Here is a 27,894-nt window from a genome sequence, read left to right on the forward strand (position 1 = left end):
TTTTAATGCACTTTCATTCTTTGAAATATGTAAAACTCCAAAGATATGAACATCTCTATATACAAAGAAGCATTGTAGCGGTAAGTGTGCCTTTATAACTTTTTCACTCTCAGAGGAAGAAACTGGAAAATTCATTTAGAAGCTGCTCTCCAGTTCTAAAAAAAAGGAAGCTAATTTGGAAGATTCATAATCTTAGTTTAAGTGGACACACTATTTTCTATTTGAAAATGAAATACCAATGAGCAAAACTTCCTGGAAGGAGAAAAAAAAAAGAAGCATGCATTTCCTACATTGTTAGGAAGCAGATAGAAGTTGACAGTCCTTCAAAAGAGAAATTTTTTAGCGAGTCTTCCTCCCCACAGGCTGTGGAGTTAGAGCAGGCCGTCAGAGTGGTTTAAACGGGTCCATCTCCCTAGAAAGAAAGAAAAAAAGTCAGTTAATTATGATGCCATTTTTTCTTCTACTTTGCATCATTTTTTATTAAGACAATTTTGATAAGGGAGCTGCGAGATAGTCCTTTAATAGAACACATCCCCTGATCATGTTTGAGGTCCTGAGTTTGAGTCCTGGCACCGCCTGGGGTGGGGGTGGGGAAGGCACCATGGACAGCATAAGAGGAGTTCCATGGATGGTGGAGTGATGCTATGGTGTCTCTCTCTCTCTAAGAGATAAAGGAAGGGGAAGTTAAGAGATAAAGACCAGGGTGGCTTCTCAGTGGATGGCATCCTGGATTCACTCTCTTGTGCAATATATATTTCCATATAAAACATTATATATATATATATATACATATATATATATATGCATTAAAAAATAAAGCCCACAACAACAACACAGTTTTAGTGGTATATCTGAAGTCACAGCTAAGAAAGAAGGAACCAAGATTGGAACTCAGGGATGCTGACCCCAAGGATTTGTCCCTTCTTTGAAGTCATGCTGCTTCACTGATTTTCCTGTTTTTCAGATAGGACAATTAATACAAGTGCTAGCCTTCTAATTGTTGAAACAGATGCATTTTAGTACCCCCATGTCGGACAGTTAGCAACCATGGGAAACAGGTTTAATGATCCCATTTGCAGACAAAGAAATAGTTAATGGCAAACTGCTCTGGCGAAGGCGACATAACTGGCATGCCATCCAGGTCTTGAAGCCTGTATTTGAAGGTGGGCTTCCTCTGATTACTCATTTGAATGAGTAGTTTAACGAGCCAGGTTCAGGGATACCTGCACAAAAGGTGCTAGGAGTCGGGCGGGTTAAGTGCACATGGCGCCAAGTGCAAGGACTGGCTTAAGGATCCCAGTTCAAGCTCCTGGCTCCCCACCTGCAGGTCACTTCACAGGCAGTGAAGCAGGTCTGCAGGTGTCTATCTTTCTCTCCCTGTCTTCCCCTCCTCTCTCCATATCTCTGTCCTATCTAACAATGACGACATCAATAATGACAACAATAATAACTACAACAGTAAAACAACAAGGGCAACAAAAGGGGGACAAAAAAGGGTGCTAACCTGCCTGCTCTCTGCAGAAGTCAAGCAGGAGACCATTGGGATAACTAAGACTATGGGAAGGTAGGTGTTCAGTTAGAAACTTCTAGAATGAGGCTGGAGCCCAACTCTCTCCATGATGTCTAACAAGAAGGAGTGAAATGGAGAGCAAAGTGACAACAAGAAATAACATTCAGGAGACTGAGTTTTTTTTTTAATTTATTTATCTATTGGATAGAGACAGAAATGGAGAGGGAAGAGGAGATAGAGAGGAAGAAAGAGACACCTGCAGACCTGCTTCACCACTCGTGAAGCTTTCCTTTTGCAAGTGGGAACCAGGGCCTGAACCTGGGTCCTTGTGCATTGTAGCATGTAGCATTGTAGCAGGTGCGCCACCCCTAGCTCGTTTTTTTTTTTAATGCATTTTTTTAATGCATTTCTTAGAGGGCTGCGTGGTGGTGCACCCAGTGGAGTACACATGTTGCCATGAGCAAGCACACAGGCTCAAGTCCCTAGTCTTAACCTGTGGGGGGTGGGGGTGGGGTGGGCAGGGGGGCTTCCTAATTGCTAAAGCAGTGGCACAGGCGTCTCCCATTTCTACCCCCTCTTCCCTTCTCAATATTTCTCTGTCCTTTCAAACTCAATGAGTAAATTTTTTTTTTAACTGAGCTCTTGTGAACATGGAGCTATTTAGCAGTGAAGTTCATGGCGACTGCAGATTGCTTGGACAGTGGTTCAGAAAATGAGTTGTACACATGAAGGATTTGTGGGTCTAGTGAAAGAATAGTTCTGCTTAACATTGTTTTTTCCTTCATACATCAATGAGAGCTTTTAAATGACTTTTTGTGAAACATTGATTTGAGTTGGTCATTAGAAAATTAAAAAAAAAAAAAAAAATATATATATATATATATATATATATATATATATATATATATATATATATATTACAACCATGCCATCTCAGTGCCCTTAGGTCCATTCATTTTTTTTTTACATTTTTGTTAACATTTTATAATCACATTTGGCAACTAAATTCTGAGTGATGATCTTCTTTTCCTCCTCTTCCTCCTCCTCTTCTGTCTTAAGAACCATTTCTCTCTTTTATATCAGAAATCTCATCAACATGTAGATTTTGCACTGGTATTCTTCTCCCCCAGCATGTTTCATCTGGAATCCACTGTCTAGATCTATTTAGGAAATGGAAAATTCTTGGCCAGATGCTGGTCTGTTGTTGCTGGTATGCCCACGAGACAAATGCCCACTTCCACTAACCATTCCCACCAACATTTATATCTGTGTGGAGACTTTTGCCTCCAAGGTCATGAGTAGCTGGGCACGAGACTTAAATTCTCAGTCCCTCTCAGCCTGGCTATGGCAGAACGTCCAGAGGGAGAAGTTCCGGGTCACTGGAACACAGTATCGTCACTTCCCCTGAGTGGATAAAAGGGCTGCCTGGGCTTTTCCATCCTATTATGCTTGCTGCCTATTGGCCTCTTCACACAGAAGAAAGCAGAGACCTCCACTTACCCCACAGCAGCCACAGCACTGGCAGTCGCCACACAAGGTCCCCAGGAGACCGTTGACTACCTGGATGGCACATAGAACCATCTGGACCCCTCCGATGACCAGCAGGATGGAGAAGAGGCTGAGGTTCCAGGGCACGATGTTATCAGGCTTCTGGCACTTGCTCCACAAGCTATTATCACTGAGGTAATCCCTGTTTGGGGCAGAAATGGAGACACTGATTCATGCACACAGTCCCCTACAATATCCTCGACTGGTCATTTTCCTTTTGTCATACTTTTGTAAGGGTTTTTTTTTGTTGTTGTTGGTTTTTATTTTTGAAGATTTAAAAATTTTCTTTTAATATTTATTTATTGTCCCTTCTGTTGCCCTTATTGTTTTTTATTGTTGTTGTTATTGATGGTGTCATTGTTAGATAGGACAGAGAGAAATGGAGAGAGGAGGGGGAGACAGAGAGGGGGAGAGAAAGATAGACACCTGCAGACCTGCTTCAATGCTTGTGAAGCGACCCCCCTGCAGGTGGGGAGCCGGGGGCTCCAACCAGGATCCTTACACCAGTCCTTGTGCTTTGTGCTTAACCTGCTGCATTACCGCCTGACTCCCTGTTGTTGTTTTACCAAAAAAAACACTGTTTAATGGTTTATGGTGGTGCTGGGAGACCTCTGAGTGTCAGGCATGAAGTCTACTGTGTAAACTCTGTGCTGTCTCCCCTGGCTGCTTATACTTGCCTGTCCTCCTCTCTCTCTTTTTTTTTTCCTCCTCAGGGTGCCATTTTTCTGAGACTTTCTAAGCCAAATATAAGCTGTAATTGAAAATAATCCCAAAACATCTCTTTCAAACTCACCTAACAATAACGGTGTCTATACTTTGTGACAGACCCTACTCTATTTTTTTAAAAACACATTTCCTAATAAGACTCTTCATTGAAACCTTATGACTATTTCCTTCCACTTCAGACAGAGAGACACTGAGACACAGGATGTGACAGTGGCGCATGTGTTACCATATGCAAGGACCCAGGCTCAGGCCTCCAGCCCCCACCTGGGTGTGGGGCTTACAGGCAGTAAATTAGTGCTGCAGATGTCTCTCTTTCACTCCCCTCTTTCTATCTCCCCCATCCCATTCTCTATCCTATCAAATAAAAAAAAAGGAAAAAAGATAATCTATTTATTTAGATTTGTTTATTATTCGAGAGACAGAGAGAGAGAGAAAGGGAGAGGGAGAGGGAAGGAGGGAGGGAGAGAGAGAGAGATGGAGAAATGGAGCTGTGAATAAAACTTGGGACACCTTTAGCACTCCCTAAACACTTTATTTCAGCACTTTTTTTTAATTGAGCACTCATCTTTCTATTTTTATTATTTTTTTTGCAGGTGGTCCTTTTATGTTTAGAATTCTTAAACGATCATTAGAAGAGCTTATAAAGATACAGTATTATTTCCCAAGCACTTCGTAGCCCTCATTCGTGGTGGTGGGGCAACAGCGCCTCCTGGTGGTAAGCTTCGAGAAAGTCACGGGACCTGGCGGTGGGTTTGGGTGCTGGGAGACCTTTCTCAGCATTCTCCTGCTGCTACCTCAGTGCCATAAGCCACCAGGAATGGTTATCCCTAGGCCTCCTTCTCTCTTCCCATCCCAGTCCTCATCTTCTGAGAATCTCATGTATTCTGATCATGACTGCCACTTCTGCAGCCTGCTTTGCAGCTAATGAGGCTTCCCTCTGCAGGTGGGGAGTAGAGGCTCAAACCCAGATCCTTGTGTAGGTCCTTGTGCTTAGTGCTATGTATGCTTCACCAGGTGTACTACTGCCTGGCCTCCACTACTGAGGAGTCTTTGAAGTACAAACTGGATGGCTTTAGCTGAACATCAGCTTGTGTGCAGTTCTTTCTTGGTGTGAATGCTTACACCCACCCCCTACTAGTAAACTCCCTCCCTGGGGAGGAGAGATGGTATAGGCTGGCCTTGCCCCTATCTGTCCCTGATGTGGGGACACTGGTGGCCTTTCCCTCCCTTGGTTATTCCCATGCCCAGTGCAAGCTGCTTCCATTTCAACAGCCCAAGGTCAAGGCTGAGGTAGCCAATTGTCTCAGAGAGGAAGACTACAGATGGGAGGAGGCCCTACTTCAAAAGAAACCAGGAGGGAGTGTCTCTGAAGGTCCCAGGATTCTTTTTCTTTCCAGAAGACTTTTTTAGTTTGGTTCTCTTGACAGGAAATGTCAGCCGTCCTTGCTCTTTAATCGAACTGCCAAGGAACATTTCTGAGGAAAATTGCATTGAATTCTAAGGCATTGAAGAGTTCTGTTTTATTTGTTTGTTGTTGTTGTTTTTGTGGCCTAATTTAGAACCCTCAAAGGCCACATTCATCATCTGTTTCTCCTTACATCCAGTCCTTGGGATTCCCCCTCAGATAATCTGTGAAATGTGTCTCCTCCTTTGGAAACCAATCTCATTGCTTTGAAGATGCTACTCAGCTTGTTGGGTGGTTGATCCCACCTCCCTGTTGCCCTGTTCCTCAGGCCTTCTGTCCACCCTCCATAGCATCACAACACCATTGCCTGAAGCTCCCGGTGGTCTTGTCGCGTCACCCTGTCATTGAGTTCGTTCTGTTGCTCTTGCCTGAGCTTCAAGGGCCATTACTGTCCTCACCTGACTTCACCTTAGCACCTCAGACTTGTCACTCCGTTCCTCAGGCCTTGCTGTTCTCTCTACCTGAACCCTCACCCCATCTCCCCAAACCAGCCCATGTCACCTCCTCAGAGAACTCTCCTTGCACTCCTCATTTCACCTCTTTCCACACTGCAGGGGTCTAGTTTATGTTTTCTTCCTAATGGCTGTGTGTTCGGCGGGGGGTAGGTGGTGGTGTGTTCGGGGAGGGGAATGGGTGCTGGAGGGGTGGTAGGGGGCTGTCCTTATGAGCTTTATGTTTGCAACAGCTTTGCACCAAGCAAGGCCAGTGGCCAAGCGGATTTATTTTGGTGGTGTGTGTGCGTGTGTGTGTGTGGGGTCTTACTACATTTCAAACCACTATGCAAACATTTAGATATTCAAGTCTCCCTTTAAATAGTTATTATCAGTGTCCTATAGCAAACAGGGGACAGGTGGAGAATTCTAAAATGTTTCTCATTGGGTCCAGGTGGTGGCATACATGTTACAGTGAACAAGGATCCAGGTTTGAGCCCCTGGTCCTCAGCTGCTGGGGGAAAGCTTCATGATTGGTGAAGCAGTGTTGCAGGTGTCTGTCTCTCTCCCTCTCTATCACCTCCTTCCTTCTTGATGTCTGGCTATCTCTATCTAAGAAATCAATAAAGATAATTTAAAAATAACAAAGTGTTTCTCCTTACCTTAAGCCTTGATTCTGTTTCGGAAAGGCCTCACTAGTCTGACCTCCCCGTGAAGGGGAGGGTTCATTGTGATAAAATAAGTAAGTGAAAGCACCTGCTGTACTGTACTGTTCACTCAAGGGCTAGGATGAGATAAAAACTTGCTGCCCAGGAAAAATACAACACAGAACACCTTGGAAAGCAGCTCCCCTTCCTACCTGGTCCATAAACTGCTGTCACTCCCCTGACCTTGGGGGCAAGTGCATCCATGGGGATGTTAGACCTTAATGTCAGGACATCAGACCCTTGTACCGTCTGGAAGCATGGCTTGACCTCCCTTGGGCTTTCTTCCCTATTTTATTTTATTTTATTTTATTTTATTTACTATTGTATAGAGACAGAGGGAAATTGAAGGGGCAGGGAGGGAGACAGAGAGGTGTCTGCAGCTCTATTTCACTGCTCATGAAGCTTTTCCTCTGCAGGTGGCTATCAGGGCCTTGAACCAGGGTCCTTGTGCACTGTAGTGTGTGTGCTTAACCAGGTGCACCACTGCCTGGCCCCCTCCATTGGGCTTTCTTTCTCTTTCTTTTATTTTGGTCATAGATATATTCAAATTAGTTTAAAAGTATATACTTATTAACTCATTTCTTTATTTTTCTTTTTTAAATATTTTTTTTCCTGTTTTGTATTTTTCTTTATTTCTTTTTTTAATGAAATAGAATTAAAGGGAGGTTGGGCTCTCAGACATGCAAGTGCTATACTGTAACTAACTGAGCTATCTTTCCAGGCCCCCTGGAGTCTGGTTTGATGAGTTCTATGAACACTAACTCTCACAAAGAACCTACACATTTTAGAAGAATTAAACACGTCTTACAAGATTGTTTAGTCATATACTATTCAGGATATAAGTCTTTACAAACCCACTGAGTCCCTTAAGCCAGTTACCATTTGCAGGAAATTTCTAGATTTTAGCCCCTGGATATGCTTATAATATGATTGTGATGTATTTGTAAGAAGGCCTCAATATAGGACAGAAAGGCTGAAAACATAATAAAGGGTTAAAAATGTGTAGACAGTCTACGATAGTGCAGGAGGTTAGGACAACAATGCAGGCTGGACTTCACTGGGTGAGCAAGTGATAAGAAGGAGAGAAGGGGAAGGTCAGACTGAACTGAGAAGGCAGCTTCTGTAATCCTGGCTAGCTTCTGCCCTCCTAAAAGGTCCTCCCTCTAGTGGTGTATCTTATGCCAAGGGTAAACTTTCCCAGACACAGCTATGCAGGAAAGATAACAGTAACTATGGCAACTAGACTCTGGGTAATGGGTACATGTTCCACCCCTTAACCTTGCAGCCTGCGCTTGTGTAATGTGCTTTGCTCTCAAGCCTGCATCCCCTATATATGTTCGTACTGTCCCTTTGTTCGGGGCCAGAGTTATCAGAATGACCTGAGCTCCTGGCTCATGAGTAAATAAAAGGCTGCTTTCTTCCCCCACCCACCTCCGCTTCAGTCATTTTGATTTTTGACAGAGGTCCTTAACACATTCTCATTTTCTACGTGAAGATCTGCAGTGAAAGCCCCGAGACTCAGCTTACTACTGTTGTCAGTAGTCTTGTGTCACTCACTGCCAGTGTTTAGATGTGAGTGATGACACCCCAGACCACTTTCCCTCAGGCCAACCGAGGTGCCTTCTTTCAGTTATTCCTCCTGGAGTCTGTTAAAAATGACATTGAAGGTGACATGTGGTGCCACTTCACTGTACTCGACTCCACAACTCCAGCTTGCCTCCAAGGAGCACAGGCCTGGAACTTGTCACAAGATGATGACGGACAGGGCCTGCAAAGTCTACCCACCCTTACCTCCATCATCCACCCGTGCGCCCCTTGTGACAACATCGGGTATTGCAGGGTGTACCTTACCCTTCTTTGAAGGGGTATATCCATGTGGTACTATTACTTTGTGTGGAACACTTAGGACCCTTGTTGATTGCGATGGCTGAGATGATAAAGGAGTACCCAGCCCCCAAGAATCCTATCACAGCAAATATCGTGGAGGTGAACATCTGAAAAAGAAGGAGAGAGACAGAGCTTACAGTCAGCACATCCAACTGTTCCGTTGAGCTTGCTGGTTACAGAGAAGTTATAGGGTGGAGGGGGTGGAATTTCTCTATACAGTTATGGGGGCGTGGAGGACCTCCTGGAATGAGTCGTGGTGTCTCGTCCCCATTCTTACCCTGTTTCCATATTCGTTCACCTAATTATTTATGACCACTTATTGTGGCTTGATATTTCTTTCAATCACATTAAAAATTTTTTTTTTTTAATTATAAAAGGGAAACATTGACAAAACCATAGGATAAGAGGGGTACAACTCCACACAATTCCCACCACCAGATCTCTGAATCCCATCCCCTCCCCTTATAGCTTTCCTATTCTTTAACCCTTTGAGAGTATGGACCCAGGGTCATTGTGGGATGCAGAAGGTGGAAGGTCTGGCTTCTGTAATTGCTTCCCCGCTGAACATGGGTGTTGACAGGTCGATCCATACTCCTGCCCTGCCTTTCTATTTCCCTAACATTGAGATACCATCTCACCCCTGTGAGAATGGCATACATCAAAAAGGACAACAGCAACAAATGCTGGAGAGGCTGTGGGGACAGATGAACCCTTCTGCACTGCTGGTGGGAATGTAAATTGGTTCAGTCTCTGTGGAGAGCAATTTGGAGAACTCTCACAAGGCTAGACATGGACCTTCCATATGACCCAGTAATCCCTATCCTTGGGGATATACCCCAAGGACTCCAAAACACCCAAACAAAAAGATATGTGTACACCTATGTTCATAGCAGCACAATTTATAATAGTTATCAATCACAATTTTTAATGTTCCTAGAAATGGGATGCTTCTCATAAGGCATCTATGGAAAGCTAGTCTCTTACAGAACCAAAGGCTTTTAGAATTTTAAGTGATCTGAACAATTTTTCTGGTCCAATTATGTCACGGAAACGAACTCATAGCCTGCAGCAGGTGGCTTCTGTCTACGAGAAGGGGTAGATGTCTAGAAGTTCTCCTCATTATTTCTACTTACATTCCTTGAAGTAAACAAAGAAAAGTGCAACCTCTCTTCCATGTGGAAGCTGTCTTTAAAAATAGGTGAAGGAAGGCAGGGGTGATAGCATAATGATTGTGCAAAGAGACTCTCATGCCTCAAACTCCAAGGTCCCAGGTTTAATCCCTCACACCACCATAAGCCAGAGCTGAGCAGTGCTTTGGTAGAAAAAAAAAGGGTGAATATACTTTTTATCTCACATATAATATTTTACATCTATGTCTTTTCAGCGCTTCTTCCCTCTGAAACTTTCTGCAAGCTATCCAAGGGTTCGGGTGGTGACTCACCTGGTTGAGCGCACATGTTACAATGTGCAAGGACCTGGGTTTGAGCCCCCAGTCCCCATCTGCAGAGGGAAAGCTTTGTGAGTGGTGAAGCAGTGCTGCCAGTGTCTCTCTGTCTATCTCCCCCTTCATTCTCAATTTTTGTCTCTATCCAATAAATAAGTAAAGATAAAAAATTAAAAAAACATACCCAATATTTCCAGCCATTTGAAATGTTATTTTTTTCCTTTATTGGGGGATTAATGTTTTACATTTGAAAATGAGTACAATAGTTTGTACATGCATAACATTTACCAGTTTTCCACATAATACAACCCCCACTAGGTCCTCTGTCATCCTTTTCCAGGACCTGTACTCTCCCCCTCACCCACCCCAGAGTCTTTTATTTTGGTGCAATACACCAACTCTAGTCCAGGTTCTACTTGTGTTTTCTCTTCTGATCTTGTTTTTCAACTTTTGTCTGTGAGTGAGGTCATCCCATCTTCATCCTTTTGAAATGTTTTTATAGAATGGAAATTAGCTGATGAGAAAGAGATTATACTAGCATATTCCTTTTCAATTAACTAAATTAATTAATTACTTCTTGTAATTAATAGTAGGCTTCAAGACTGTAGGGTTGTGTTGGGTAGTTGCCATCTCCCCCTGGCTTCTTCTTATCCATATGGCTATATAGGGATTTACTGATCCAAAGGTTTGGTCTATTTACATAAATCACTTTTACATAAAGCACTCCAGGGCATTGGTGGTTCAGTTATAGGATTCTCGCCTGTTCCGCCCCCTCCTTGTCACACTCTGATTTTCACCAGTCACTTTTCTCTCCACCCTCTCTATATCACATCCTGTTTCCACCCTACTTGGATAGTATAAAAACAGCTGCTCTTCTGATTAAAGACACTTGGAAATTGCTTTCCAGCTCCGAGAGTTCCAGAGTGTATCTCCTGCGGAAGTTGGTGCAGCACGCGTTCCTGATCCCTCTCCCACACAGCAGCCTAGATCAGCTCCAGTTGAGTTCTCTCCAACCCAGAGAGCACTAGCTCGGGAAGAAGTACCCTCAGGCTATCCCGGCAGGGTTGCAGGATATAATTCCACACCACCTGCTGCCAAAATTCTGTGTCCTCACACTCTCAATAGTAACTACTGTAGTTTTCACAAAGTCTTAGAGAGAGGTTTCTTTTCTTTTCTTTTTTTTGACGTTGTTGATCGTTTAATCAGCTCTGGTTTATGGTGGTTATTTGAAGCTAGAATGTGACTCTACTCCCACCAGCATCTGGAGTTTATCACATGCAGTGGCTAACTGATTTTTATTTTATTTTTGCTTTTTACTTTCGACAGCTGTGGTGTCAAAAATATTTTTTGACAGCTACTGGTGGTGTCAGGAACCAGAACTGAGGGCCGCTTGGAGGCAAGTCTTGTATGCGTCTGCTGCATTAGCTTCCTGCTAAGGCATCTTTCTTTCCCCCTTCCTTCCTTCCTTCCTTCCTTCCTCCCTTTCTTTCTTTCTTTCTTTCTTCCTTCCTTCCTTCCTTTCTAATGAAGTTGATTAAGAGAACCACTTCTTTATTTTTTTCAATCTTTATTTATTGGATAGAGACAGGTAGAAATTGTGGAGGGAAGGGGATGATAGGGATACAGAGTGGTAGAGAAGAAGTCAAACTTTCCCTATTTGCAGATGCCATGATAGCATACATAGAAAAATCTAAGGAATCCAGCAAGATTTTGGAAATCATTGGGCAATATGGTAAGGTGTCAGGCTACAAAATTAACATTCAAAAGTCAGTGGCATTCCTCTATGCCAACACTAAGTTAGAAGAAGATGAAATCCAGAAATCAATTCCTTTTACTATAGCAACAAAAACAATAAAATATCTAGGAATAAACCTAACCAAAGAAGTGAAAGACTTGTATACTGAAAATTATGAGTCACTACTCTTTCTCTCCTCCTCTCTGTCTTCCTCTCTTCTCTTGATTTCTCTCTGTGGTATCTAAAGAAAAAAAAAAATGGGTTAAAACATGTAGAAGAATGAAACCGAACCACTATATTTCACCAAACACAAAAGTAAATTCCAAGTGGATCAAGGACTTGGATGTTAGACCAGAAACTATCAGATACTTAGAGAAAAATATTGGCAGAACTCTTTTCCGCATAATTTAAAAAATCTTTTCAAAAGCTTTATCTATTTATGAGAAAGATAGGAGAAGGAAAGAACGAGACATCAGTCTGGTGTATGTGCTGCTGGGGACCAAACTCAGGACCTCATGCTTAAGAGACCAGTGCTTTATCCACTGTACCACCTCCCGGACCACTTCCACATAAATTTTAAAGACATCTTCAGTGAAACAAATACAATTACAAAGAAGACTAAGACAAGTATAAACCTATGGAATTACATTAAATTAAAAAGCTTTTGCACAGCAAAAGAAACCCATACGTAAACAAAGAGACCCCTCACAGAACTGGAGAAAAGCTTTACATGTCATACATGAGACAAGAGGCTAATAACCAAAATATATAAAGAGTTTACCAACCTCAACAAGAGAAAACAAATTACCCCATCCAAAAATGGGAGGAGGACATGGACAGAATATTCACCACAGAAGAGATCCAAAAGGCCAAGAAACACATGAAAAAATGCTCCAAGTCTTTGATTGTCAGAGAAATGCAAATAAAGACAACAATGAGATACCACTTCACTCCTGTGAGAATGTCATACATCAGAAAAGGTAACGACAGCAAATGCTGGAGAGGGTGTGGGGTCAAAGGAACCCTTCTGCACTGCTGGTGGGAATGTAAATTGGTCCAACCTCTGTGGAGAATAGTCTGGAGAACTCTCAGAAGGCTAGAAATGGACCTACCCTATGATTCTGCAATTCCTCTCCTGGGGATATATCCTAAGGAGCCCAACACACCCATCCAAAAAGATCTGTGTACACATACGCTCTTAGCAGCACAATTTGTAATAGCCAAAACCTAGAAGCAACCCAAGTGTCCAACAACAGATGAGTGGCCGAGGAAGTTGTGGTCTATATACACAATGGAATACTACTCAGCTATTAAAAATAGTGATTTCACCACTTTCAATCCATCTTGGATGGAGCTTGAAGAAATGTTAACTGGAATAAGTCAGAAACAGAAAGATGAATATGGGATAATCTCACTCTCAGGCAGAAGTTGAAAAACATGATCAGAAGAGAAACCACAAGTAAAACTGGAACTGGAGTTTGTGTATTGCACCAAAATAAAAGATTCTGGGGAGGGTGGGTTGTGGGGAGAGTACAGGTCCAGGAAAAGGATGACAGAGAACCTAGTGGTGTTGTATGCTTTACATTGGGTTGTTCTAGATCTCCCCCGCCAAGAGAATTGGATCAGTCCTGTTAGTTTCGTGGGCCTGCTTGGCCCCACCCCTGGGAACCCCGAGAGAGGGCCAGAGTTCCAGGGTTGCAGAGTTGCAGAGTTAGAGAGAGTGCTTGGCGCTGCCACGGTGGGAAAGAAGCAGCAGAGTTCTGTTTGGTGATTAGTTTATCTTAGTTTATGAATCGTTGTTCCTGAATAAAGAAATACAGCTTCTCTGCCCAGCCGTTGTCTCCGCGTCTCTGTTACCCGCCCGTGAAGCTAGCCCGGCCAGCTGGAGCCACCAAATTTTAACAACAAGTGGGGGTTGTGTTGTTATGTGGAAAACTGAGAAATGTTATGCATGTACAAACTGTTGTATTTACTATCAATTGTAACACATTAATCCCCCAATAAAAAATTACTTTGGCTATTTATTTCTGTATTCTTCTTATTTTTTTTTACCGGAACCTTGCTCAGCTCTGGCTTATGGTGGTGTGGGGGATTGAACTTGGGACTTCAAAACCTCAGGCATGACAGTCTCTTTGTATAACCATTATGCGATCTCTCTTGCCCTATTAAAATTATTTTGTATATGATTTAAATATGCATATGTCACTGCTAGTTTGAATATCAGTACTAGTCAGAGTTTTTCTGGAAACTTCCTTAAGGGTAGTTTCTGTTGGTTTTCTGTTCAGCATTGCCTCACATTTGGATATATAGTCAAATTTCTAGCTTTCTAGTTGCACTTCAATCTCTGTTTTTTTCATGGGTCCTTGCAAAAGCAGACTGATAAATGCTGTTGTAATTCTCAGTGAGAGCTTATCTGACTTGTTCTGTCGTGTCCATGCTCCAATCAAACTGCCGTCCACTCAGATATAGAAGGTGTAACTCTAGTGATGGTCACGATGCCCTAGAAGCTTCCAGTACAGCAATTGAAAGCTAGCACTCAACTTCGCTTCTTCTCATGCCAACTCGTTTCCTTTCAGAATGAGGCTCTGAGTGGTCTGGGAACTTTTGTTCGTATGTGATTCTTTGTGGTGAATTAGGTTACCCCTATGAACAGCAGATTCTATGAAACATCTCTCACATCTTAAATTAGATACACAACAAGCTGGTGAAATAGCTCACCTGGATAGTGTGCTACTGTGTCAGGTGTGCGATCCAGGTTCGAGCCTGGCTCACACTGTACTGAAGGAAGCTCTAGTACTATAATTTTTCTCTCTATTAAAAGAACTTTTTCTTTTTTAGGGGGTGGGGGATGTAGCATAATGGTTATGCAAAGAGTCTGTCATGCCTGAGGCTTCAAAGTCCCAGATTCAATCCCCTGCACCACCATAAACCAAGGCTTAGTAGTGCTCTGGTATTTCTGTATGTCTCTCTCTGTCCACCTCTCTCTCAAAAAATATTAAAAAGATTTTTTTAAAAAACGATCTTTCTTTATGGGATGGAGCCAGCCAGAAGTTGAGAGGGAATGGGGTGATAGAAAGGGAGAAAGACACTGGCAACACTGCTTCACCATTCACAAAGCTTTTCCCCAGCAGGTGGGGAGCCATGGGCTTGAACCGGGATCCTCACTCCAGTTCTTGTGCTTCGTGCCATGTGTGCTTAGCTGCCCGGCCCTGAAAGAGCATATTTCTAGGATAGCAACTCAGAAGTCTGCAGAGCCCTGGGCTCCTTCTTTGGCCTCCGCTAATTGTAGTAAACAGAAGAAAGGGGTGGGGTGGTTCCAGAAGTCTCCTCCAACTAAAACAAGCCAGGTTTCCATACTGCTGGCTGGTGGTGAGAAGACAGATATGCCTGAGTTATTCCTACTGTGGGAGCTGAAGGATGTTAAGTAGCTCTCCCAGAACATTTGTTTAAAAATACCAAGAGTGAGTGCAAAGGAAACACCCCTCCCTGTAGGCAAGTCTGATTAAGTGAAACAAATTTTCCTTTACCACAAAGTTCTCCAGTGTAAGCTCCTCTAAACCAGCACTGTCCAGTAGAAAAATAAAGTGAGCATACATGTAATTTAAAGCATGCAACCATGGAAAGGATTTTTAAAAGTGGCCTGGGGCGGGGGAGTGGTAGCGCACCTGGTTAAGCACACATCACAGTGCACAAGGACCCAGTTCAAGCCCTTGTTCTCCACCGGCAAGGGGAAAACTTCATGAGTGGTGAAGCAGGGCTGCAGGTGTCTCTCTGTCTCTCTCCTTCTCTGTCTCTCCCTCTCAATTTCTCTCTGTCTCTATCCAATAATAAATAAATAATCTTAAATTACAAAAATATTTTTTTAAAAAGTGGCCTGGGATGTGGCACAATGGATCCCTATTTCAAGCAACAGGTGCCAAGGGCAAGGGGGGTAGCATAATGGTTGCGCAAAAAGACTCATGCCTCCCAGATTCCAGGTTCAATCCCCCTGCACCGCCATAAACCAAAGCTGAGCAATGCTCTGGGGGGAAAAAAAAGGCATAAGGTGCCAAATTTGATCCCTAGCATCACTTGTGCCAGAGTAATGTTCCGGTTCCGGTTCCGGTTCCGGTTCTCTTATCTTTCTCATATATATATATGCTCAAGGAGCCGGTTTAAGCCCCCCCATTCCCACCTGCAGTGAGGAAGTTTCACGACCAGTGAAACAGTGCTGCAGGTGTCTCTCGCTCTCTTTCTCTATCATCCTTTCCTTTCAATTTCTGTCTCTCTCTATCAAAACCATATATATATTCCTAGAAGGCCAGGGGTGGGAGAGAAAGAAAGAGAATGCAGAAGGGAACAGAGAGCATATGGTTATGCAAATAGACTCATGCCTGAGGCTCCAAAGTCCCAGGTTCAATTCCCTGCACCATTATAAGCCAGAGCTGAGCAGAGCTCTCAAAAAAAAAAAAAAAGGAAAGGAAGGAAGGAAGGAAGGCAGATAGAAAGGAAATGAGAAAATGCATGGGTCCAGTCTGTTCTGGACTCATGAATATGGTTACTGTCAGAAGGGAAAGAGATAGAAGAGAGAAACATAGCAATTCTCAATAGAATCAGTAGTGTTTTAATTAATTAACTAACTAATTAATTAAAAATTATATTCATTCATTTATTTATTTTCCCTTGTGTTGCCCTTTGTTGTTTTTTATTGTTGTTGTAGTTACTATTGTTGTTGTTATTGATGTCGTCGTTGTTGGATAGGACAGAGAGAAATGGAGAGAGGAAGGGAAGACAGAGGGGGAGAGAAAGACAGACACCTGCAGACCTGCTTCACTGCTTGTGAAGCGACTCCCCTGCAGGTGGGGAACCAGGAGCTCGAACCAGGATGCTTAAGCCGTTCCTTGCGCTTTGCGCCACGTGTGCTTAACCCGCTGTGCTACTGCCCAACTCCCTTAATTAATTTTTTTAAATAAGTGCACTGCTCAGCTCTGGCTTTTGGTGGTGTAGGGACTGAACCTGGCACCTTGGAGCCTCGGGCATCAGAGTCTGTTTGCATAACCATTATGCTAACCCCCCCCGCCATGTTTTATTTTTTATTATCTTATTTATTTCAGAAACCAAAGCTGAGCTGTGCTCTGGTTTAAAAAAATAAGAGTACTGGGCAGAGGTAGATAGCATAATATCATAATAATCTTGAGTTGTAAGATTTTATCAAGAACTCAGGGACCAGACAGTGGCACACCTGATTAAGCACACACACTACAGTGCTTAAGGACCCAGGTTCAAGCCCCTGGTCCCCACATGCAAGGGGAAAGCTTCACAAATGGTGAAGCAGAGCTGAAATTGAGAGGGAAGGAGGAAATACAGAGGGAGAGAGACAGAGAGACACCTGCAGCCCCGCTTCACCGCTCGAAAAGTTTTCCCCATACAGGTGTGGACTGGGGTTCACCAGAAGCCAGAGCTGCACAGTGCTGTGCTCTCTCTCTCTCTCTCTCTTTTCCCCTATATATCTCTAAAAATAAATAAAAAAATATTAAAGAGAAGCCCCATGTTTGATCTCTGGCACCAGCAGTAGCCAGAGTAGTGCTCCGGTCAAAAACAAGCTAACAAATAAAATGACTGCTAATTGACCACCTGTCAGCTTGAAGACCTGCCTCTCTGGAGCGGAGAGGATGTGGGTGTCCTTGTTCAATGTGCACTGACCACTGCCAGAGCAGATGGAGGAGGTGACGGGGTGAGAAGGAAAGAAAAGCCGGCATTTGAGGGTCTTGGGTAATGTTGACATGCTGGGGAAACATCCTCGGTGGACATGGGCGGGAGTTGAGTTCCTTCCCAGGGGGTGTTTTAAGAGACAGGCCAAGATGATCTGAAATATATATATATTTTTTTCCTTTAGACATTAACACTTCGTGTTTGCTGCCTCAGTCAGGTGTGTGCGTGTGGGGGGGATTGATGGGGTAAAAACTTAACTCACTTGAGTTTTACAGGCCTTTAATGCTCCACTCAGAGAGTTAGGTAGAGGATGGAAATCACCAGAAATCCATCCAGAGGGAGTCTGTCCTTCGCTAATCCAATAACCTTTATGGAGGTCCTGTGTGTCCTTGGTACCCTGGGGCATTTGGACTTCCTCCCTCCCCCTCACACTAGTCTTGGCAACAGCTCTCACACCACCTGCAATGTCCTCATCAAAGATAGCACCTACCATAGTTCATCTGACAGCAGAAAATAATATTGTTATTATCATTATTATTATTATTACATTATTCCAGAACACAGCTCAGCTCTGGTTTATGGTGGTACTGGGGACTGAACCTGAGGCCACAGGTGTGAAATCATTACACTACCACTGGTTCTAGCTCCCTAGCTCCAGAGGATTTTGAAATAGAGAAGGTTTAGTGAAGAAATGGAGATCTATGTCCTATCAAAATAAATCAAAATAAATGATTTTTAAAGGCCTTTAATTTTTTTCCTTTGAAGGAGATCTTTCTTTTTTTTTTTTTTAAAGATATTATTTATTTATTTATGAGAAAGATTGGGGGAGAGACAAAGAAAGAGAGGGGGAGCCAGACATCACTCTGGTACCTGTGCTGCCGGGGATTGAACTCAGGACCTCATGCTTGAAAGTCCAGTGCTTTATCCACTGTGCCACTTCCCAGACCACAGGAGGCTTTTCTTTAGTTTATGAGACAAAGAAAAGGAAACAGAGGAGTACCATCCCCATTATATGCAGTGTGGGGGCCTCACACATACAATTTCCACTTACCTACCCAGCTCCCTGGCTATAAGTACTCTTCATTTTTTGGCCACTTAAAAAAAAAATATTTATTTAATATTGGGTAGAGACAGTGAGAAATTGAGGGGGAATATACACCTGCAGCCCAAGCTTTCCCCCTGCAGGTGGGGACTAGGGACTTGGAGCTGGGTCCGTGCACACTGTGATGTGAGTACTTAACTAGGTGTGTCACTGCCTGACAACTCCCACTGGGATTTTTTTTTTTTCCATAGCACTGCTCAACTCTACCTTAATTGAACCTGGGACTTGGAGCCTCAAGCATGAGAGTCTCTTTGCATAACCATATACATTGTCTACCATTTATACACTATCTACACCCCACCCCAGTCCTCTATTTTTTCTTATTTTTTTTAAAAGTTAGTGATTTAATACTGACTTGCAAAATTGTGAGGGGTATAATTGTAATTTTTTAAATTTATTTTCCCTTTTATTGCCCTTTTTATTGTTGTTATTGATGTCATCGTTGTTGGATAGGACAGAGAAATGGAGAGAGAGGAAGACAGAGAGGGGGAGAGAAAGATAGACACCTACAGACCTTCTTTACCTCTTGTGAAGCAACTCCCCTGCAGGTGGGGAGCCGGGGCTCGAACCGGGATCCGTATGCGGGTCCTTGAGCTTCGAGCCACCTGCTGCGCTTAACCCGCTGTGCTACCACCCGATTCCCCCTTTAATTTAACTTAATTTAATCTAATTTTTTTTTTGTAATTTTTTTTTTAAACCAGAGCACTGCTCAGCTCCGGTTGATAGTGGTGCAGGGGATTGAATCTGGAACTTTAGAGCCTCAGTCAACAGAGTCTCTTTGCATAACCATTATGCTATCTACCCCTGCCCAGTACTCTTATTTTTTAAAACCAGAGCAGAGCTCAGCTGTGGTTTCTGGCGATTCTAGGGATTCTGGGGGTTGAACCTGAAACTTTTGAGGTCTCAGGCATGAAAACCTATTTGCATAGCCAGTATGCTATCTCCCTATCCCCAAGAACTATCTTAAAGCTTCCCTCCAAAGTAGGCAGAAGTAGCTTAACCAGCTGTTGACCTCAGAGGTGCTCTCCCAATAGACCTCCTGGGGGCATTAGTGAGCCAGCCACAGAAGCACCAGCGGTTCCTCTCCCATCTGTGAGACTGCCTGGGACTCAATCTTATTTCTCACCGGCCCGCTGAACATCTGGCCCTGCCTGTGGGTGGGGTCTGCCCTGATGTACCCGATATGCCTCCTGAAAGTTGGAAGCTGAAGTGTGTGCCTGCCCCAGGCCACCGCCTTTATCTATTGCCTTTAGTCTCTTTATTGAAGACACTCCTTTGAGTCAAGGCCAAGGTTGTCAAAAGGCTCTTTTTAAAATATATATATTTTTAAAAGCCCTTTAAAAGTATATACCAGTGGTACCTGGGAGATTCACTTTCAGAAAGTGAATCTTTTAAAATTCAGAAAGGGTTGGAGGGCAGGGGACCCTGCCCAGCTGTAGTAGGGGGTGTGAAGAGGTTGAGACCTGAAAACAAAGCCAGGCCAGGCTTTCAAAGTCTACCTTGAAGTTTTCTGCCTGAAGGTTTCCCTCAGGCTCCCTCTTCTCAGGTCTCATTTAGCCTGGTTTATTTAAAAGCACAAACCCTTCTGCCAGGCTTTCAGAGAGCTCGCTGTTTTCACCCATTGGCTGGTTTTGAGATTTCTCCCCTTTAGTTCATTGTCCTTTCTTTAAAGCTAAAGCTGCCACATGATGGTCTCTTATCAGTTCTTCTGGTTTTATTGCCTAAGGAAAGGGGGTGGGAGGGGGCAACTAAGGTAGTTGGCTTCTGGAGATCTTTCTAGAAGGCCACACATATAGCAAAGGAAGGACTGAAGCCAGGAAGCAAGTAACAGAGAGCAAGGGTGTTTCTCCCAGCTGCCTCTGGCCAGTCTGATTCTGCCTCAAGGGTCTCTCTACGCAGCAGGGTTTATTTTCACAGTGTTCCCCAAACACCTGAAGGCAAATGCCATGAGTATTTGAAAAAGAATCACCTTTGTCTACAACAAATGTACTTCAGTTTTTCTTCTGATTGCTTTACAAAAAAAAAAAAAAAAAATTGTGAATACTTTTAGTCAGAGCACTGCTTAGATCTGGTTTAAAGTGGTGCTGGGGATTGAATTTGGGACTCTTAATGTCTTTTTGCCTAACCATTATGCTATTTCCTCTACTCAACACTTTCCTTTAAAAAGATGTTATTGGGGCTGGATGGTGACTCACCAGGAAGAGCACACACACCACCGTGTGCCAGGACCTAAGTTCAAGCCCCTGGTCCCCACCTGCAGGGAGGGAAGCTTCATGACAGAGGAGCAGTGCTGCAGGTATCTCTCCTCTCTGTCTTTCTCTCTATCTCTCCTCCTACATATCTTTTTGTTTCTTCCCCTCCTCCTCCTCCTCCTTTGCTATACGCTATATATGCTTCTCCTCCTTCTCCTTCTTCTTCCTCCAGGATTATCACTGGGGCTTAGTGCTTGAACTACAAATCCACTGCTCCTGGAGGCTATTATTTCCCTTTTGTTGCCCTTGTTGTTTTTATCCTCATTGTTTGTCAGTCAAAGTTCATGGCGCCAGTATGAAGGGCTAGCTTCGCGGCAGGAGACGGACGACCAGGGACACATGGCTGAACGGAGAAGCTATATTTCGTTATTCAGGAGCCAATGATCACCACACAATTCTGTCCTCCATCTTTCTCCTCCGGGGGGCAGTGTCAGGAACCCCGGAAGTACGTAGGATAGGGGGTGGGGAGAAGCAACAAGCGGGAAAAGGCAAAGACTAAACCAAAATCTCCCGGAGGCAGGGGGAGTGAGACCAAACCAATGTAACAGAATGACCATGTAAATAGACCACAACATCAAGCAATGTAACAGAAGGGATCCCAGAAGCAGAACCAGAAGCATACCAACAATTGTTGCCATTATTATTGTTGTCATTGCTGTTGTTGGATAGGACAGAGAGAAATGGAGAGGAGGGGAAGACAGACAGAGGGGAGAGAAAGACAGACACCCACAGACCTGCTTCACTGCCTGTGAAGCAACTCCCCTGCAGGTGGGGAGCTGGGGGGCTGGAACCAGGATCCTTATGCTGGTCCTTGTGCTATGTGCATTTAACTTGCTGTGCTACCACCTGGCCCCTATCTCTTTGCTTTTTATCCTCTTAAAAAATGGCCACAGGAATGGTGGAGTTGCACAGGTGCTGAGTCCCAGTGACAATCCTAGTGGTCATAAGTAAATAAACAAGTTATTGCTGGGTGGTCTAGTGCCTCAGAATATCCAAAAAGCATGAATCTACAGCAGGGGGTAGGTACTCAGTGGACATAAGGGCAGGCCAGTGTCCCCAAGGAAGGTCAGCCTTGCTGGATGCAGGTCACTGTCCCAAAATGCAGCCCCCAAGAGTGACAGTTTCTCTCCCTCCCTCCCTTCCTTTCTCCCTCCCTTTTTTCCTTCCTTTCCTTCCCTCCCTCCCTCCTTTTTTCCTTCCTTCCTTCCTTCTTCTTTAAAAAATATGTCTAGGATCTGGGTGTTGGTGCACTCAGTAGACGACAGCACATGTTAAAAAATGCACAAAGAACGGTTTCAAGCCCCCAGTTCCCAACTGCAAGGGGGAAGCTTCGTGAGCGGTGATACTCGGCTGTAGGTATTTTCTTTTCTCTGTCTCCTCTTTTTCCTCTCGGTTTCTCTCTGCCTCTAGCTCAAAAATAAAATAATTATGTAGAAAGATGCCTGGATACTATCTGAGAAACCTCTCCATTATTCAAAGCTGACAACTGATTAGAAAACAGAGCAGTGGTCAGACAGCGGTCTGCCTTTTTAACTACACACATTACCATGAGGAAAGATGCAGGTTCAAGCCTCTGCTCTCCACCTGCTAAGAGAAGCTTCCCAAGCAGTGAAGCAGGTCTGCAGGTGTCTCTCTTTCTCCCTCTCTATTTTCCCCTCCCTTCTCAATTTCTATCTGTTGTATCCAATAAAATAGAAGGAAAAAAAGGGGGGGGGGATGACCACTAGGAGTGGTGAATTCATTGTGCAGGCACTGAGCCCCAGTAATAGCCCTAGTAGTGGTAATAATAATAGTGATACAGCAAAAGATACACTTTTTTTTTCTGCTGAAAGTGGTGGTGTCTGGTCTGAGGGCATGTGGTGGTGGTGGCGGCATCTGGTTTGGCTGGCCGTATAGTGGATACTCCCTTGGGATAGTTTCTTTCAACTCACACCAAGAGCAAGTCCCACCTGGAGTTCAGATGGTGCCCAGACAGACATGTTGAATCAAGCAGGTGAAATGGGTCAGGTCACATGAACTCAACTGTGCTTGTACAAACAATTCTATTCCTTGCTCTTAGACCTTACCTAAATCTGCTTTCAAAATCCAGTTTTGCATAATATTTTGAATACTATTTCACTTCTCTCTGTGGTTGCACAGGAGCTTAGAGACAGAAAAATAATTGAACAAACAAAACTCTTGTTTTCTACCGGCTGGTCTTCAGCCTTCTCTGCTCTGATAGACCATGGCTAAGGAATGACAATTTTTTTTCCCCACCCGATTTCTTTACTTGCTAGTTATTTTATTTCAAAATTTCGTCTCCACCTTAGCTAGCTACCTGCATCCAAATTCATAAGGTAAAGTAGCATTACATTTCAAGGGAAAAATGAGCTTATGTACTTTCTTCTTTTCAGTTGATGCCATAATATAGTTAACACATTTTCATAAATACAGCAAATAAATGATAGTTAATTTTCAGACCTCTTGGTAAGTGATGCTTTAAAATATTAAAATAATAGTTGTCAATTATTGGGGTTCTGCCACTTTAGATGAATAGTTCCCACTTAGGAGATCTGGGGGGGGTCTGTTTTGCCTTGCCACCCCCAGTAATTCTAGTTCTTCCTTCTTTGTTGTTGCTGTGCCAGTGTGTCTGAATTCAATACCTTTCTTTCTGTCAACTCCTTATTTTATTTATTTATATAACCATTATGAACGGAAAGCTGGGATCATTAGTAAACAGAAACACAAACTTGTAGGGATATTTAATGTTGGTTGCGTTACTGGAGCCCAAGCTTTTTTGCAAAGGGAGATAATGAAGGGTTAAAGAGTGAAAACTTATTTCCACCTAAAGATTTTCAAGGACCGGGTGGTGACACGCCTGGTTGAGCACACCTGTTACAACGCATAAGGATCTGGGTTCAAGACCCCAGTCTCTACCTGCAGGGGGAAAGCTTCATGAGTGGTGAAGCAGGGCTGCTCTCTGTCTCTCCCTTCCCTCTTGATTTCTGGCTATCTCTAACCAATAAATAAATAAATATAAACCAAAAAAGCTTAAAAATAAATAAAGACTTCTCTACACAGCACTGAAAAGGCTGGAAGAAAATTGCTGAGGGGAAACCTTTCCATTTTATTGAAAGATGTAGTAGGTCTTAGGGGATATCTTGATTTTTTTTTTTCTTTTTGCACCAGGATTATTGCTAGGGCTCAGTGCCCACACAGTGAATACACCACTCCTGGTAGCCTTTATTGTTATTTTCTTTTATTTTCTATTAGATAGGACAGATAGAAATTGAGATGGCAGGGGGGAGATAGAGATGAGAGAGAAAGAGAGACACCTGCAGCACTGCTTCACCTCTAGTGAAGCTTCTCCCCTGCAGGTGGGGAGCAAAGGTATGAACCCAAATCCTCGTGCGTGGTAATGTGCATGCTCAACTGGGCGTGCCACTGCCCAGCCTTGGCATCTTGACCCTGACAGATGAGCAAAAACAGTAGCACAGCTACAGAAAACCCCAAGTCTCAGAAATCTGCTTACCTCACCTGTGAGCAATGAGGTTTAACCTTTCTAACTCTCCTAGTTGAAACTGGGTAGATGCTTGAACCCAGACCAGAAATGGAAATCCTAAAACAAAACCTGACAAGAAGTTCTAGTCTCTGAGGAGGAGTCTGGCTATGGTGTGGATGGAGCTATGAGGAGCTCTTGGAAAGAGGGGGGTCACTGTTCAATGTCTTCTCCCAACTTTCCTTTATCCATGAGGCAATGCAGGGCCAGGAAGGCCAATGACTAGCCTAAAGAAGACTCAGAGCCTTGGGTGACAGAGGGAATGACAGGCTCACCTCTGCCTTCCAAGCTGTATCCTTCACCGACACCCAGCTCCAGCCTCTGCCTGTCTGTAAAATCTACAGTGGTCCTCACGTCTTATAAGCACCAGCACTAAAGCTCTAGTATCCGAAGTACTTGTCGTCATCACTTTTTTTTTTTTTTTGTACAGGCAAGAATCCTGACTTGGTCCCTGCACCAGCTGCCCCCCAGAGTCCTGTATGGCTGAGAACTCACCCAGCTTCTAGATGCCAGCCCCTAGAGAAAGTGCACCTGGAGGAAAAGGTGGTGGTGGCGGGGTGCCCACCAACTTACCGCAAAGCGTTTCCCGCAGCCCTCATTGCCGCAGCAGCCACAGCAGTCATTGTTCTTCAGGCCCAAGAACACGAGTGCAGGGAAGATCATCTGCCGGAGAGAAACACCTCAGTGCCGGGTCACAAGTGAGGGGCCTGGGGGTGGGGGTGGGGGGGTTTGTCCAGCTTCCTAGGCTGACAGGTTGTAACCGGGGCTCGTGGTCCAATGACGTGACAAAGACAAGCAGGACATGGTGGGTGGGATAAGTGAGATTTGAAGGGCTGTGCACCCTAACTGCAGTTTTTGAGAATAGATATTTTATTTTAGGGGCTGGGTGGTGGTGCACGGGTTGGGAGCACACACCATCTAGTCCAAGGACCCAGGTCTGAGCCCAAGCTCTTCACCTGCAGTGGGAAGTGGGGACGGGCACTTCATGAACAGTGAAGCAGGTCTGCAGGTCTCGCTCTCTCTTTCTCTTTCTCTGCCCCCCCACTCTCACTTTCTGTTTGATCAAATGAAACAGAAGAAATATTTTGCCTAGAGAGATAGATACATAGGGGAGCACTGATCCTTGAGCATGGTGAGACTTATGCTTTATCAGGTGAATTATCTCACAGCCCCACCCCTCAAATAATGGAATTCTAAAAGCCTGTTATCAAGGGTCACTGATTCCTGGGTGGTGGGAGAAGTGAAGGAAAGAAGGCATGAGGGGGACCTGTTACCTGCATGATGTTACTGTCGGACTCTGGATTCTGATTTATGGGGTGCTGGGACTTGAACAAGAGACCTCACAGCCTCAGGTATGAAAGTCTTGAACCATTATGTAGAGCCATTATGCTATCTCCCTGGCCCCACTAACTGCAGGTTTTTTTTTTCTTTCCAGATCACTGCTCAGCTCTGGCTTATGGTGGTGTGGGGGATTGAACCAGGGGCTTTGGAGCCGCAGGCATGAGAGTCTCTTTGCAGAACCATTTTGCTATCTACTCCCCACCCTGAAAGTCTTGAGCTATTATACAGAACCATTATGCTATCTATCCCCCTAAATGCAGCTTTAAGGAGGCAAGCATGCAGGATCTATAGTATATCTACGGCCTTAGAAGTTCTAGTTTCAAACCCAGGTAATGCCACCTGTCAGAACTGAACAGTGCTCTGGTCTTTCTCTCATAAACAAAAGCAAATACCTTGGTCTTATAAAAAGAGTGCTGACACTCTGAGTTTTCATTTCTGTGTGAGGCTAGGACAAAGACAAGAAACATCCTCTGACTGGGAAGGGAGCGTGGTCATAAGGTGTTGAGTTCAATTCCAGTCATTCCTTGAGCATACCACAGACAGAGACAAATAGAACGCTATGGCTGGTGGAACACAACTTTGGTCTCTTTCTCCTTTCCTCTCAATAAACAGAGAGTAAAAAACCAAGGAGGTGCTCAGGGCTTCTACAGAAGCATGAGGCTTTGAGTCTATTTGCTGGCATTGGATTTTATATTAAAAAAGAGAAAGAGAGAAAAGAGGAAAGAAAGAGAGAGAGAGAAAGAAAGGAAGAGAGAGAGAAAGAAAGAGAAAGACAGAAAGGAAGGAAGAAAGAAAGAAAGAAAGAAAGAAAGGAAGAAAGAAAAATAAAGAGAGAATGAATGAATGAAAGAAAAAGGTGGGCTGGGGGCATGGGAGATAGCTCACTCAGTAGACTGCATACCTTACACATGCCTTGCATATGTAAGGGTTTGAGCCCCTGAACCGCATGGGATCACCGTGGATAGCACCAGAGACACTCAGTGGAGAGGTAGAGGGGTGCTCTGTTTGTTTCTCCCCCAGCCCTGTCTCCCTCTAAAATAGTGGAATGAGAAAACTAGACCAGGTAAGGCAGTGAAGCAGTGACCCTGGGCACTGCATTGAATACAAAAGGAGTCATGACCTCAGTGGCCTCAGTGGTTATGAGAGTAGGTCTCCCTTCTCTCACCTGGAGCTTCTCAGCCCCTGTGGGAATTGTGGGGTTTGCTAGTACAGGAGGAAGAGGACTTCACTGACTTCTGCTGCTTCTTCTTTTAAGAACAAGTTTGTTCTATTTCTCCTCCCAAACCAATATGGCTATTTATTTATTAGTTATCTTATTTTATTTATTCATTTTTTAAATAGAGAGAAACTGAGAAGAAAGGGGGAGACAGAGAGGGAGAGGGAAAGAGAGACACCTGTAGCAAGTTTTTCACCACATGTGATGTTTCCCCCTCTGCAGGTGGGAACCAGGGGCTTGAACCTGGGTTCTTGCTCATGGTAATAAATATACTCTACCAGGTATGCCACTGCTTGGCGTTCCTGCTTCTTTTGGTGGTTTTCAGTGGAAGGATTTGCCAGGACATGAGTGTGCCTCTGTTCTGTCCCCTCACCTACCCTTCAGCTCTGTCTTGTTGAAATAAAGGAATTATGTGGCCCTCAACCAGTTCATGGATTGAGCTGACCCACAAGCTGAGTTTGGAGGAGCAAGCTTATAGGACTGTCCCCTGGCAAAGTCTAATGGAGAAGGACAGCACTTAGACTCTGACTTGCCCCCATCCAAATCTGGGCTTTCTCTAGCAAGTAAACATCTTCTTGTTAGGACAGAATCTAACTTGAGAAAGATGCGATAAAAATGCCAGACCTTCTACCTTCTGCAACCCACAATGACCCTGGGTCCATGCTCCCAGAGGGATAGAGAATGGGAAAGCTATCAGGGGAAGGGGTGGGAAATGGAGATTGGGTGGTGGGAATTGTGTGGAATTGTACCCCTCCTACCCTATGGTTTTGTTAATTAATCCTTTCTTAAATAAAAAATAAAAAAAATTGAAAAAAAAATGCCCTGTTCCTCAGGAGCTGGGGAGTGAGGTGGGTAGAGGAGGTAGTGGTGTTAAGGCTTCTTACTCACCAAGACGCCACTTCCTAATATTCCTCCGAAGTACCAGACCTCTTCAGTGATCTGCTCCTTTTCGATCACATTCCCTCCAGGGAAAAACAACAGGATGTTGGCCAGGACACTGAGCACTGCCAGGGGGATGAGCGTGCCCCCCAGGCACTTGGCACAGCCCCCAGTACACATGCCAGCAGGGGAGAGTTAGGTCTTCAGTAAAAGGACCCTCGCTGCCTCCTTCCCTGCGTCTCTGCAGAGCCACTGGGCAGAGCGTGAAGGGGAAAGTTCCTAATTCAATTCGGACTGAGTATGGAGCGTGCCTGTGACCCTTGTCCTCGGAGGTGCTTCAGCCAGATACAACAGAACCCAGTGACAAGGGCCATTTATACATCTTCCTTGACCTGTAGTCCTTCCTTCCTTCTTCTTTTTTT

General features: G+C 44.1%; 1 protein-coding gene across 1 annotated transcript; it reads right to left on the reverse strand.

Moving 5' to 3' along the window:
• TM4SF4 (transmembrane 4 L six family member 4) lies at nt 1–27,894 on the reverse strand. Its single transcript, XM_007518061.3, has 5 exons — nt 27,482–27,894; nt 24,610–24,699; nt 8,239–8,381; nt 3,011–3,200; nt 1–412 (listed from the first exon to the last, which is right to left on the reverse strand). Exons 1-5 carry the CDS (start codon nt 27,650–27,652, stop codon nt 395–397), a joined length of 612 nt encoding a protein of 203 aa, XP_007518123.1. The 5' UTR covers nt 27,653–27,894; the 3' UTR covers nt 1–394.

The sequence above is a fragment of the Erinaceus europaeus genome, chromosome 9, assembly GCF_950295315.1.
Source record: "Erinaceus europaeus chromosome 9, mEriEur2.1, whole genome shotgun sequence".
In the NCBI taxonomy this organism is placed as follows: Eukaryota; Metazoa; Chordata; class Mammalia; order Eulipotyphla; family Erinaceidae; genus Erinaceus; species Erinaceus europaeus.